Source organism: Thermobia domestica, chromosome 10, assembly GCF_964235325.1.
Source record: "Thermobia domestica chromosome 10, izTheDome1.hap1.1, whole genome shotgun sequence".
Lineage (NCBI taxonomy): Eukaryota > Metazoa > Arthropoda > Insecta > Zygentoma > Lepismatidae > Thermobia > Thermobia domestica.
Genome location: NC_137463.1, coordinates 150,205,970 through 150,220,835, shown reverse-complemented (window position 1 = coordinate 150,220,835; position 14,866 = coordinate 150,205,970). Strand labels below are relative to the sequence as shown.

Sequence of the window (14,866 nt, the reverse complement as noted above, 5' to 3'; positions counted from 1 at the left end):
TTCCAACATCAATATTGATTCCTTCTGTGGAGTGACACGTACCAATGAATGCACATGTATTCTTTATATTTTCTTTTGCTAGGTTAGTATATATTTGTATGTATGAAGAGAGACAGGGAACAAAATAAATGAAATACTCTTATATACTCGAATGTCGTGTGTTAGTGCGGTGCTAGTGACTGATACGAGGTAATCTGCGACCAGGTAATCACGAGGTAATGTAAAAGTAGTTATACGAGCAGTTGGACAGATGTTGGCAGTATCTAGATTTCAAAGAGGACAAATATTGTAATAAGTGTGTTTTAGCTAGAGTAACTATATACAACGCTCTCCTATTATTAGTTGTATCGAGAACAATATTGTCAAAAATGATGACGGCATACAAAAGTCATGGCACCATATTATCAGAGAAGAAGAATAGTGAACGGAAACTATATCTAGGTGAGTTTTCAGGTCACTGAGGATTTAGCAGAATTGTCACAAAGAATCTTGGAGTTACTGCGGCACAAATGACCGCAGAACTCAATCAGCATCTTGAACTTTCGGCTTTTACTTTCACAATCTGGCAAAAGCTGCATAATCTTAATATTCACGGTCCGGTTATTTCCAATGTACTTGAATCTGATCACCGCAATCCGTACCGCGAAACATAGGATACTGAAAGCATATGATGATTAGAATAAAGTAACATGGTTCAGTGGTAAAGTAACAGTTACCATTCTTCTTGGTTGCAGCATAATACCCGATGGCGGAGGCCCTAAGAGGCATCAGTTCGGAGCTGCATACTTCCTGGACTTGAACATGCCGGCAGCTCTGTGTGTTGGCGTGGGCCGTAATTTCATGGTATTCCGTTGGTCCCATTATTACTGTTAAAGAACAAATTGTTGAAAGTAATCATCTGGACATCTTAGGTGACTAGATATGTTATATGATCTAGATGATCCTTTCTACAACGACATTTTTCCAAGGCGACGATATATTACACTCAGCCAGACTTCTTCAGTAGTGGTTTGGGGAAAATGAGGATGTTTTTCAATACCTCCTTGGCCCACTTAATCAACCGACCTGAACATTATTTAACATCTATGGTCAGTTTTATAGTAGTGAACTACTGAACTACACTGAATTTCGCGAAAAATACAAAAGAAGGTTGAACGCCATATTAATCTCAGAGGTGTAGTATTTTGTTAAAATGTTTGCAACATTTTGATAAATAAACAAATCACACACTCTCATGTAGGTAGGTAGGTAGGTAAGTAGATATTAATGTATGTGTATATGTATGTATTTATTTATTTATTTATTCGAAACATCCCCCTTATGGGCCATGGCCACACCTACACACACCCGTAGACCTGATTCTATTCTTAATTTCTTTATTACAATAGTACACTTTCGTGTTCCCGCCCTTCGAATATTAGCTAAGGAGGAACTTCAACATCTTATTATCCAGCGTCCGGAGGTGCGCAGAAATAATTCTGACCTGAAATTTCTTTTTTCTTTTTTTCATGCTTGTTAAGATTTCTCTTTGTAAAATGGCAAAATTATGCTGTATCTGGGAATTTGTTCAACATATATATATATATATATATATATATATATATATATATATATATATATATATATATATATAGAGAGAGAGAGAGAGAGAGAGAGAGAGAGAGATTTTTTATTAATAAGGGATAAGACCAAACAGGTTTGATTCTTCGTACTTTGAAGGCGTATAAGTCATTAGTGGTTTCCAGAAGAATATTTTTCCATTCTTCATGCAATGGAGCCTACAGTGCCGTTAGCGAAGTTGGAGAACATTTGCCTGAATCTGAACTTCAGAACTGACCACAGCTATTCCGTGTTTAGGTCTAGGGATTGCTCAGGAGATGTTATATGTATGTCATTCATGGCTTTCAAACCATACCCTAACAGCACCAGTAGTGTAAGTTAGTGCATTGTCATCCTGTAAAATGACCAGAGACAACATCGGAAATATATAATGATGATCACCTAAAATATCCACATATTCACTGATAGTAATGCGTTCTGTGAGCGTAATCACAACACTCACCGAATACCAAAAAGTTTTCCACAGTGTCATTGGGTGGCTGTCATGTCTACGTTAGGGTAGAGACAGTTCGAAGGATGAACTTGTTTGTACACTCATGTCCAAAATTATTGTCAGATGTCTATAAATATATTTTTGTAGGAATATATTTCAATAACGAATTCGTCCGGTATTTCTTATAATGTTAGTATGTGTATAATCGGCAAAGACATGTATGTGGCAAATTTCTTGTTAAAGAGCAGTAAATAAGAACAATAAAACGAAAATAAAACTTTCTTGTCCATTTAGCAACATTTTGTTTTACCCATTCCAATTTTCTTATTTATAATTCTTTTCCTATGAAATTTACCACAAATATACATTTCCCGATTATACACATAGTGTCAGTATTAAAAGTACCTTGCAAAATCATTATCAAATTATATTCTTTCAAGAAGACAGTTATAGGTATGCGACAATAATTTTGGACATGAGTGTACTTCCACAATACATAAACAAGGTCTGTTGGAAACAGGATGAAAGAGAAGACATCGAACTATATTACCCGTTTCCAACAATTGGGTATCCAATTTGTATATTCTCAGCTCAATCTTCTTCGCACTAAAGTGTACTTGGCAGTGATTAGCGGTTTGAAAATTGCAACCTAATCGCGAATACTCAATTTATGCAACTTGCTTTAGATTGTAATTCTTACAAGAGCCTACTCCAGGTAATGATGAAATTCTATAGTTACTTTTACCTTATTCTCTCTGTAATTCTTGGTGACAGTCCTCCTCAATACTAGGCTACCTCACTGAGGCTTTGTCTTCCGCCCAATATTACTCTTCGTCGATATCCATGTTTTATTATGATTTTTGTAGGCCGTTATTTCTTTGAACACTGTTCCACACTTTTCCTCACGACTCACTAATACACTTACGTCAGCTAACTGCACACTCATAATTTGATATCCATCAAGCGAGAAGAGATGTTCCATTTCTCATCGAAACGTGTGGCCATCGAACGACGTCGTCCTATCCCGTCAGACGTACTACACTCAATCACATAGTACAATGCTAACAACGGCCAGGTATTGCGCACGCATTCTTGCTATTACTACGTCACACTTCTTACATGTGGCCAACTACAGGTGATTCTATTATTTCGACAACCATTTGTGTATATATATATATGCCAATGTATAGGTGTCGTATTCAAAAAAAAAAAAAAAAAAAAAAAACGAGAGAAAAAATCATGGTAATTTAATATGTAAGGTATAATGTGTATGTTATATAATGTTTGTATATGTAATGTGCAAACAATGAAACAAATTGAGTTCATAGATATTGTGTGTTTCAGAATGTCTTGATTTTATTTTCAGCAAATGGAGCCAATACATATTTTAAACCTAGCAGTACGATTGCAAGGGGATGCTGATGATGAGGCTTTAAGTCAACAGTTTAGTGAATTCTGCTGCCATCATTTTGAAGAACTTCAGCAGAGAGGCATCCGTCGAATAACATTCCTTGTGTTGACAAGGCGACAATTTCCAAAATTTTTTACATATCGTGCAAGAGATAATTACATAGAAGACCGGATCTATCGCCATCTGGAACCTGCTTTGGCATTCCAACTAGAATTGAATCGGATGAGGACATACGATTTGGAAGCATTACCAACATCAAACCATAAAATGTTACTGTACCTGGGGAAAGCGAAGGTAAATTATGTTAGATTTAATTATCGAAACAAAGATGTAGCTCGACCATTAATACATTTCCTGTTGTTTAAATTCGTAACCTAGCATTAATGCATTTTCTATTTTATTTCTATATTTTCTCTTTCATTTATTTTTCTTTCGTGTACATTTTTTGCGTGTTAGTCTTTAGAAGTTTGTAGGCTTTCTGCTGTGAAGATTTATGGTGAACTTTTATCCATTTTCGTTATCAAATTTTATACTAAGTTACGGACTAAAATCCTCTGCCTTTTCCTCTCTGTACACCATTTTTCTGCCATAACTTCGGTGTTACCATTCCTTCCGTATTTTTATACCCCCCCCCCCTCTCTCTCTCTCTCTCACTCACTCACTTTCTCTCGATAATTATTAAGTTACTTGTTTACCTTCATTCCATGTTTTTTAATCACTCAATTCCACACATGTAACTAATCTTATACTTCATTTTTATAATTTTTTCTTAACAGGTTGACCTATGAAATCAATGATCTGGCAAGAACTGTACATAGCGAAACAATAACATCTAAACACTCCTTTCAACAAAGGCCGACAGTTTGGCGCGGCAGTATCGTTTCTGAGAATCAAAATTAAATGCTATACACTGTTCCCCTCTACTACCACTTTAAAAGAATAACATATAAAATCCAGTAACATTCATTGCCTGGGAAAGATTCACAAAAAACCTGTTCCGCTATAAACAATACCAACTCCCCCTCCACTCGCTCTTCTACATGCTACGTCTGCGTTTGTCGATACAGTCCCCCTAGTACTATGAAACTCTCTTCTCCCATGATGGAATGGTAAAAAGATGATGTAATTGACGCTACTCTACGAGATTATAAACCAAAAAAGTCAAAAGAAAACACGTTATAAAATGTACTTTTTGAGGCTCGTTTCTGCGTCCTCCTGACTATGGCGCCCCGGCATTTGCTCGGATTAGCTGGCTCTTAATCCCCTGGGTTGATATATTGACTAAAATTCAAGAAAAAGTCTATAACATTTAGAAGGTAACAGAATTTAATATATGACACAGTATTCGACAATGTCTTAACTTGTAGGTAAACAGGTGGGCATATAATTTCCTCCCATTTAAGCTCTCTACCGTTCGAGCGGGGGGCCCCACTTCAAGATAAAACTGTCTTCATATGATATCATACGAACATAAATGTATAAATGACATATTAATCGCACCCGAAAAGTAACATAAAAAAATCTTTAAATGAAACAAATATGTAATATGCTTCCATTTCTGTAAAATATCTACCTAGGTACTATTTGGGCCCTCAGAAATAATAAATAACAATGCTTTAAATTTTGCCAAATATTGTCCCTTAATATAACTTGTAAAGCATCGAATGGACCCACCATACAATTTTCAGAAGAACTGAAAATAATTTAAGCTATGCTGCAATATAATTAAAAAGAAATATATTTCTTTAAGATAAAGGATAAATGTAATCTGGGCTCTATTCAGCAAAACGTTAGCTGTGGCCCCTAGAAGTAATAAAATTGTTTACTAATGTTTTAAATTTCAGGAGGGGCAAATTTCATAATTTCTAGGGGTTGAGTAATATAAATTCTTGCCTCTCAAGAAAAATTCTAACTTACTTTTCCTATGTTCAGTTTCTAGCATTTATTTTGAAGGAATATTTACAAAAAATATACAAAATTTGAAAATAATATTTTACTCTTTCCTTTCGTACTGAGTGTCAACATTTTACTTCTTTCTTTCGTCCTGAGTGCCCCTCTGGTTACGAATACTTTGTAACATTGTTAGCATCAATTTTCCTTCATATATTCTCTATATGGTAGCTGTAAAATCAGCACTACGGTTTTTTGGAAAGAATTCCAGATTTGAATCCCAGAAATGTAATTTCAAGAACATGTTACATTATAAGTCGTTGTAAACTTCAATCACTTGGTTCCAGGGGCAGTTTCCCCCTCCCGCCCTTCTCTCATGAATTTGACAAAAAGATTTTTTTTTTTTTTTTGTGAAGTATATATTAATATATTAATAAAAGAAAGTAAAGCGCTTATGCCAGTGAACAATCTTGCCTTCTCCCCTCCGTCTTCCTGGGAAAATCTGAAATGATGCTACTGTTTGATTCACAAACTCCTTTTATTTGGAACCTATTCTACTTCCAAGAAAGTTTTGTGTTACTTTATTGCAACATGCCTATGCTTCGTACAAATCGACGCTTTTTCACTGTATCTTTAAAGAATGCATCCCATATTATGTGAACAGTAATAACACCCTCTGAAAAAAGGGCCAGAAATTCATTACCAACTCTTTCCAAATTCACTAGTTACAAATAATAACGACTCATATTATTCATACGTTAAAAACATAATTACTGGAATTACTGAAATTATTCCAAATTACTGTGAAATTATTCCTGACCCCAAAATTCTGATTTCAGGTTTGAATTTATCCCTGTAATTTTTTTACTACTCGTTGATATTATCCATATATTCAAATTGTAATTACTAGAGTTACTGGAATTTAAGGGGAAAATATCTCTGGCAGCAAAATTCTGATTTCAGTCTATCGTTCTAAATTGCTTTAGAATTACTAATTTACATCCCAGAATTACAACCCTTGTAATACAATGTTATATGTTTTATGAACCTGACATGTTCTTCATTTTACATATTGTTAGCCTTTACACTAATATATACACTATCACAACCACTAATTCAACCACAACCAGAATCAAAGAACACATTAAACGAACAAAAAAATCACAAGTAGAGGGTATGTAAGGATTGTCACTTCACCAAAAGCAACATATATAATATAAAACAGGTTTATGTAAAGGGTCAGGGAAAAAAAAACACACACACACGAGAGAGTAAAGAATCATTTTTTATTCATAAATGTGAACGGGCTTGAAATCTGGACTCCAACAAAATTCATAAAATCTGGCTACCTTCGTTTGATATTTATTTTGGTTGTGACAAAAATGACGTGGCATACACACCACGTTTCTTCCAAAATCAACTCTTTTTGTGCTGCTTGTTCATTTTAGTACCCATGTTTACGTTACGCTGATTTGGTGATATATATTCCTGTTCCCATACCAGATTTCTCTGATCTGTTTTTAAGCTTGTCCCCTTACCACTAAAGACGAAACTAGCTTGTTGTTCTGTTATGTCTGGAAAACATGTAATTATCCCAGGGGAGAAAATATTGGTGAAGTAACGATATTTTATTAATGTGGATCATCTTGTCGTGCGCCTACATATTAATATTTTAATATTTGATATTCTCAATAATTGTCTGAAACTCTAATTTCTGTGTTTAAACTGTGTTGGTAATTTATGACAAAAGTGAGGAAATGATTTTTTTCTCTATTAATGTATGAATAAGTAGAACCTACAGTTTCGTTTGTTTATTTTGTTGGTTATTTCCAGACGTTGGTAAGTTTTGTTTCCATCTTTTTTTTTAAAAAAAAACTCACTGGATCAAGCTCTGTATTCTATATTCTTTGTAGTATATTAAAAGCCTACTTTATACATATAGTTTTCGTAAATATCGTAGTAAGAGTTATATCACTGTTCCAATTCTAGGTTGCAAAAGGACAAGAAGTTACTGACTTTCGATTTTTCATCCGATCTATAATACGACATTCTGATCTGATTACAAAAGAAGCATCATTCGAATATCTCAAAAACGAAGGAGAAAGAGTATTACTTGAGGCAATGGACGAGTTGGAGGTAGCTTTCTCTCATCCGGATAGTAAAAGGACAGATTGCAATCATATATTTCTGAACTTTGTCCCTACTGTAATAATGGACCCAGCAAAGGTAATATTTGTTTGGTTGTTTACTTTTCTTGATTTTTTTTTTTTTTTTTTACTTGTTCTACAGATATTTTTTCTCATGTCACTTGCAGGAATCCCTTTTGATATTGCAGGCAAAAGCTTTTCTTTTTTTCCCTACGTCAATGAATTGTAACCAGTTGTTATCAAAATTATCTAAGTCTAGATATACCTTTGATTTTACGTTTTAGACGATAATTGTTTCAAACACATATCTTTGAGTTGGAGATGTACGCTAATCTTTTCTTTCATTACTTTAGTAGATAATATGTGAATTTGGCACAGTTACATATATTTCCTTAATCCAGAAACAGAGGAATCATTTTATAAGGATTCATCAAGAAACTTCGGTGCAGGAGTTTACTTTTTTTTTTTAAAGTAATGAGTGAGAAAGTCAAACTAACATACAAACATTTATTTATTTATTTAAGGAATAGAGACTGTTCAAGCCTCACATATTGTGTACTATGCAGCACTGCACGTCTCCAATGGAGAACATTGGTTGAATATTATTTAAAAACAAAATCAAGTTTAGGTTATTTCCATTAAAATTCATACCAATCATTCACCAAGTACAAAGTGTTTGCTTCCAAGAATTCAGACGCTGTTCCTCTGAATGGTGAGAGAAAAAGTATTTGTATAATTAATATTTGTTACCAGTTTTAGTAGTTCCCTTAGTAATTAACGTTTTAAAATATTCAGAAAATCTTATCTAGCACGAAAATATTTAGTAAGAAAATCTTATCTAACAAAGTGCAGTTTTCTGTGCTTTCAATTTCTTATAATATGCATTACATGTATTACTTCGATGCGTATTTACATATTCAATTTGTGAAGATATTTCGTAAAGGAACATTTTAAAATGAGCAGTGTTTTCTTACATAATAGCTTACATATATTTCTTTACAATTACTGCTACAATTATTATTATTATTATTATTATTATTATTATTATTATTATTATTATTATTATTATTATTATTATTATTATATCATTTGTATTTTATTATCTATTATGTTTATTTTTGCTATTTGCATGTTTTTTTGTATGGAAATTATAAGTGGGCAGTTCTGTCTGTAATTTCCAAAAAAAAAAAAAAAAAACTGTTATTATTATTATTATTGTTATTGCTGCTGCTGCTGTATCTCTGTATAAACCGGTTTCAGTTTAATAATGCAAATGCAAATTATTTGAAGAGTTCTTCTCCAAAGAACTTCCTTACTATATGACGGGTATCTAGTATTACTGATTTTTGTAGGTTTGTTAGGTGTTTTACGTTTATCTGTTTCAGTTGCATCACAGTACGTTTAGGCCGTGCCTCCATTGCTTCCGAATACGATTGCGAATTCGAATGCGAACTGCGAATTCATGTGCCTCTACTACATTCGAAGTTTTGCGAATCCGAATCAAGTTGGAATGTCTCTTTCAAAGCTTCAATATCAAATATTTTTGCTTGAAAATTCGTACCTTAAAGTCTTGAAAGCCTAAATAACAATAATATCTATTAATTTCCTTTGTGTGCAATATAAAGTGAATGTCGCTTCCATTATTATTATGCTTCCGTGGTAACCGCTACTATTTTCACTTTAAAATAAATTAACTAAATAAAATTAGAGATTACAGAATCAACCTACTTTCTAAGAAAATTTTCTCCGAGTAAAAAAAAAAAAAAAAAAAAAAGTTTTAGCTATTTCAAACATATTTGTCAATAATTACATGTATTCGTAAAATCATTATTTGAGGAGCAAAAACGAAATATAAATTGAATAAAATGTTGCTGTTCATGTATTAATTAAATCTTCATATTTTAAAGACATCTGCCCATAATTTGTTCATGACGTGTCGCTTGTGGTAATCTGGATGAACTTGGTTCCACAATGGAACTTTATCAAAAACACAATTGATAAAGCATCAACATCTATTTCCATCTTTATTTGTATTTATTTATTTATTTTATCTCCGCACCTCGCAACGCCGTCAGCTTTCACGCAAAATAAATTTTCTTCTCTCACGTAGCGCTCAATTCCTCTGCAGACGACTCCAATCGCACGAATTCGGACGAACAATCCCAGCATGTAGGGATCGTTCGCATTCGCATCTTTTCCTCGGTTTTCGCAATTCGCAGATCGGAACTAGTCGAGGTACTCCAATTTATTTACACGTGCTGGCAAATTCGCAGTCGCACTCGGAAGCAATGGAGGCACGGCCTTAGGGACAATTACTGTAGCTGAGATAATGATTGGTCGTACTAACTTTCTGGCAGTTCCATAACATTTCGTCTACCATGTCTTTATATTTGCTTATTTTCGTACTGAGTGTTATACGTATATTATGAGTAGATCTCGGAAGTTGAAGACCTAAAAATTGCCTAAAAAGGAACTATAAATGACCTAAAAATATCTAAAGAAAGGACCTAAAAACTGGAAAAGACGACGTGATAATAAGACCCAATTTAATTAGAATTACATATTTAATGAATATAATGCTCAAGAAATACAAGCTTCTGGTAGTTAAAGGTCTGCCCTTCTTCCACAAACTGAAGTAGAAACTAAAATAAGAAAATTTCCCCCCTGCTCCACCCCCTTACTGGAGGGCATTATTACATTTCCTTATCTGACTTGTGATTGTTGCAGATCTGGTCTTATCTTCTGACTTTTCTTTACTAAACAAAAGACGTTTAAGAGGTAGTGGTGATTCGAGTGAATGGCCAGTAAATTTATTGTCTAAAGATGAAGTGCCAAAAATAGACATTAAAACCTATGAAAAGCTTAAGAAAATGACCAATCAAAATATCCGAAAAAAGGCAAAAAATAAATAAATAAATAAAATAAAATAAAATCACCATTTTCTGGTCTACAATGATCCGAAATGAACATATATTATGTTAAGCCTCGTCTTCGGGCTCTAGTAAAAAGGGGATTTTTCCTTAACTTCCGAGCCCTAGTTATGAGCCAGTTGTACTGCTACAAGCATGAGAGTTGCTTCTTGGTCTATTTTATTCATAATAGTGATGCCGCGTCTGTTTGTAGGACCTCTATATACGTTCTGATTTCTCAATCCCATTGCAGTTCCTATTTTTCGTTTTCAAGTACTGAACTTGGCTGGTATTTGTAACATGGCTTAGTATCGGTGATTAATTCCATGTTTTATACATATATATATATATATATATATATATATATAAAGATGAACACATTTTGCAATATGGTTGCCTTTTTAGATAGCCTGTGGAAACCATAATACGGAACGAGCTTAGTGTGTGGAAACCATTATACGGCACGAGCCTGTGATGTGTTCATTTCTTTCTGATGTATCTCCCCGTTTGTGTTGTTTACCATATAGGATGATAATCCAAGTAGAGTAAGCATTACATTAGGTAGTCATTGATCGAATATTTGCCCGAGCATTAACGACGAAATAAGTTATCACTGGAGTAATAGCTTCTTGCACCGCTAACCACACTTACGCAAAAATTAAACAACAACTTTAGAATTGTGAACAGAATAAAACTTCAGCATCGTTTGAACTATAAAGTTAAAAAAAGAATCGCTGGCATCAATATATTCTGCACCATGCGCACCAACATGGAATAACAAGAGGTTGGAATACACAATCAATCTGACACCGTACTACGAATAGAATAAATACTCTATTTTGAATAGTTTTATACTTACATTACCTTTAGTGTCAAGGAAATTACCTTAAAATTATTAAGATGTTTAGATGCACAAGATACATTAAAATTTACACTGGATTCACATGTTTGCTTTTTTTTTTTTTTTTTTTTAAATGAATTGTTTCTAGCAGTTATTGTAACGTGCTGCTCGTTTTTAAGAGTCTTGGCGCCGAATGCCAGCATGCCAGCTACGTCACGCAGCGGCCGTCGGCTGCTTCCTCTGCCTCGTTGCTGATACATCCGTTGCAAGAACGTACAACGATTAGTTACACTATGTGTTGGAAAATAGCAGCCTTTAATATAATAGGATTAAATTGTCTGAGCTGGGCTCAACGAAAATAATGCACAAATGAATTTATTACAAATGGCTCCCGAACAGCCGATAGGTAAAGTTCTAATGAGATGCGTTTACCTTAAGAACCCTGGCAACACTTATCGTTTAAAGAAATTGCTCAGCCTACGTTTGGGCGATTTCGTTCCTTCCCCCTCCCGGTCAGAATCGACTCACCCGACGTGGCTCGTGGCGTCCTGCAGTGTTGTGCACTGGCTTCCTGGGTACGGAGTTGTTTTTCCGCGCGGACGACAATAACGCACAAAACAGGACCATTGTTGTGAGTGTTGTGTTAAATTTGTTTTCAAGTGTGTGGGTTTCCGCTCTGTGACCAAAATGCCGCCCAAAATAAGCCGGTTTTGGGAAGGCTATGTTGCGGCTCTTTATGACGCCCACTTTAGTGTTTTTGTCATTAGAAAACAATGCAAGAAGAATGGTTGCAACATCAGTTTAAGTGGAATAAAAAATGTTATTAAAAAGTACAATGGCAACGGAGCTCCACCATTTGGATCACCAACGAAATTACCTAGGAAGCGGGAGTGCAGTAAGGCCACCTCCACCATGCAGAGGAAACTTCGCAAAATGGCAATGCAAGAAAGTCCGCCAACAGAAAGGTGTATAGCTAATCGTCTTGACGTGTCTTTGGAGACTGTGAGCCGGGCGTTACACCATCAACTCAAGCTGGAAAAAGTCATGAAAGCTCGCGGTCATCTTCTCACGGATGGCGACCAAAAGGAACGAAAGTGTAACGCACGGAAGCTGTACGACCGTCATCTGGCAAAACAAAGGTGGATGTACGTCGTAACGCTCGATGAAGCATGGATTTACCTTTCCGACTGCGGCAAACTGAGAGCCATCATGTACCCAGAGAAAGGCGCCAAGAACTTCAGAAAGTGGGTCCGTGTCTGTAAAGAATCCTTCCCAAAGGGTTCATGGTTATTCCTGGCTACTGTTACCGAGGTAAACTGAAGATTCGTAGGGTGGCGAAGAACTGGAAAATAAATTCGCAGTATTTTCAGCAGCAGATCATTCGGCCGATGTACGAGCATGAAATTTCAACAATGTACGGAAATGACGCCAATCTGGTGCGCATTCACATGGACAAGACCTCATCACATACGGAAGACAATGAAATATGTGTTCTTCTTCTTGTTTAAACCTACGTGTGTTCTTCCTTGTGTTATATTCTTCGTGTATGTATAGCAACAATGGCTACGCTGTAGGGATACTATGGGAGGCGGAATGTAGAAATACAGTACCTTTGTAACGGAAAGAAATAGGAATGTCGGGTCAAAAGATACCAAAGGAAACCCCATCCAAAGAATTCAGTTATGCATAAGTGATGGCGAAACAGTGGCGGCGCCAGGGGGCACAGACGAAGTGAATACAACTCGGAAAAAAAGTGAACAATTTACACTGAAAAATTGTAGGAGGGGATGTTACTTGGAACATGCAGCAACAAATGTTAATGAACAAAGGCAACAATGGCTACGCTGTAGGGACACTATGAAAGGCGGGATGTAGGAATAAAGTATCTGTATAACGGAGAGAAATAGGAATGTCGGGTAAGGAGATTTCAAAGGAATACCCATTCGAAGAATCCAATAATGCATAAGTGATGGGAAAGCAGTGGCGGCCCAAGGGGAACAAAGAAAGTGAATGAAACGCGGAGAAAAGTTTTAGCACAGATGCTGATCTCGGATGAGGTATCCATACGGGATGGTATCACAAATGTCCACAATGACCATCGATGGACACCCAACAACCCACATGCAATTGTAGTGACCAGTGTTGGACAAAATCAATTAAAATCAATTGCAATTGATCAATCAATTGAAAGTAATTGCTCTGAAAATTAATTGCAATTGATTTCAATTTGTAATTGACAATTAATTTCAATTGCAGTTGAATTCAATCATAAAATTTGCAATTAAATTTTCATCAATTGTTAATTTTTAATTGGTCACCAGGCAATTGAAACTTTTAATTGTTAATTGTCAATCGCAAAGGGTGCAATTGAAACTTTTAATTGTTAATTGTCAATCGCAAAGGGTGCAATTGAAACATTTAATTGTTAATTGCAATTGACAATTGAAACTTGTAATTGTTAATTGCAATTGAAATCAGCAATTAAAAGTGAAGATAAGAAGATGTCTGTATATTGAGTTGTCCACTTGTGACTGTTTTACATATTTCAAATACGATACTTATAAGAAATGCGGGATAACTATCATCCCTTCGCCCCCCCTGGGAAGAAAGCCGTGAAACTAAGTGTTTTTTTTAAATATATTATGTTCATGGTTCTATCCTCCTCGGAAGAAGTCTATATGCCCCTTATGCATACAATAAGAATGGGAACAAGCAAGTCCGAGCGAGTTTTCTGTAAAACTCGACTCGACTCGAAGCAGACATCTTTGAGCTCGACTCGAGAACTCGGATCGAAAAATTTCCCCCAACTCGACTCGAATTCGGATCGAGTTTCCAGTCGAGCCGAGCCAAAACGAGCCAATTCGAGCTAAATCCTTTGTGTAGTTCCAAGTACTACTCTCTTCAAGTATCCTACATAGACAATATAATTATCAATGGTACTACTACTACTACTATATTATTATAACACAGTGCACCTGTATAAACATGGAATATAGGCGGTTTGTATCTGAATACAAAAAATTAGTTGACTGTCGATCTCGGTCGTCAAGCAATCTTCATGGGGCAAGGAAATCGGTCACGAGGTTCTAGGTTTGAGTTCAGGAGGAGCAAGTGTTCGGGCTCGAGCCAAAAATTGTTATAAGTTATAGGACTCCAGCAAAACATGTTCAAAACTGCTCGACCCGGGTTTAGGTTTGTCAACGACTCAAGCGACTCGCTCACAGCTCATTCACTTATCGAGCCGAACCGAGAAGTGAGCCGAGCCAAAAGCTCATCCAACCGAGCCAGCTCGAGCCAATGGCTCACACGAGCCGCACCGAACCGAGCTGATTGCTTACACCAACCGAGCCGGCTCAAGCCATCGGCTCAATTGAGCCCAGTCGATGGGTCATCCCAAACAAGCCAGCTCAAGCTGTACGCTCAGTTGAACCGAGCCGAGCCTGTTCACATCACTATCCCGGTTGGGCTTCTACTTTGGCTAAAAAATTGACCGTGCAGTACTCATCCTTGATGGTAAGAACTACAGCATATACTTATGTTAATGCTCACGGCGTCATTAACTTCTTCCCCCACCAACGAATTTCGAGGTACTTTGTTTTGCAGCTTTATTGTGTA

The 14,866-nt window shown here is 35.8% G+C and overlaps 1 protein-coding gene across 1 annotated transcript in view; it reads left to right on the top strand.

Moving 5' to 3' along the window:
* The window catches only part of ACC (acetyl-CoA carboxylase), a 776,633-nt gene that overhangs the window by 424,382 nt on the left and 337,385 nt on the right, over nt 1-14,866 (top strand). Inside the window, exons 22-23 of the mRNA XM_081728639.1 lie at nt 3,420-3,758; nt 7,344-7,580. Of these exons, the coding sequence (XP_081584765.1) occupies nt 3,420-3,758; nt 7,344-7,580 (576 nt within the window). The remainder of the gene's footprint in view (nt 1-3,419; nt 3,759-7,343; nt 7,581-14,866) is intronic.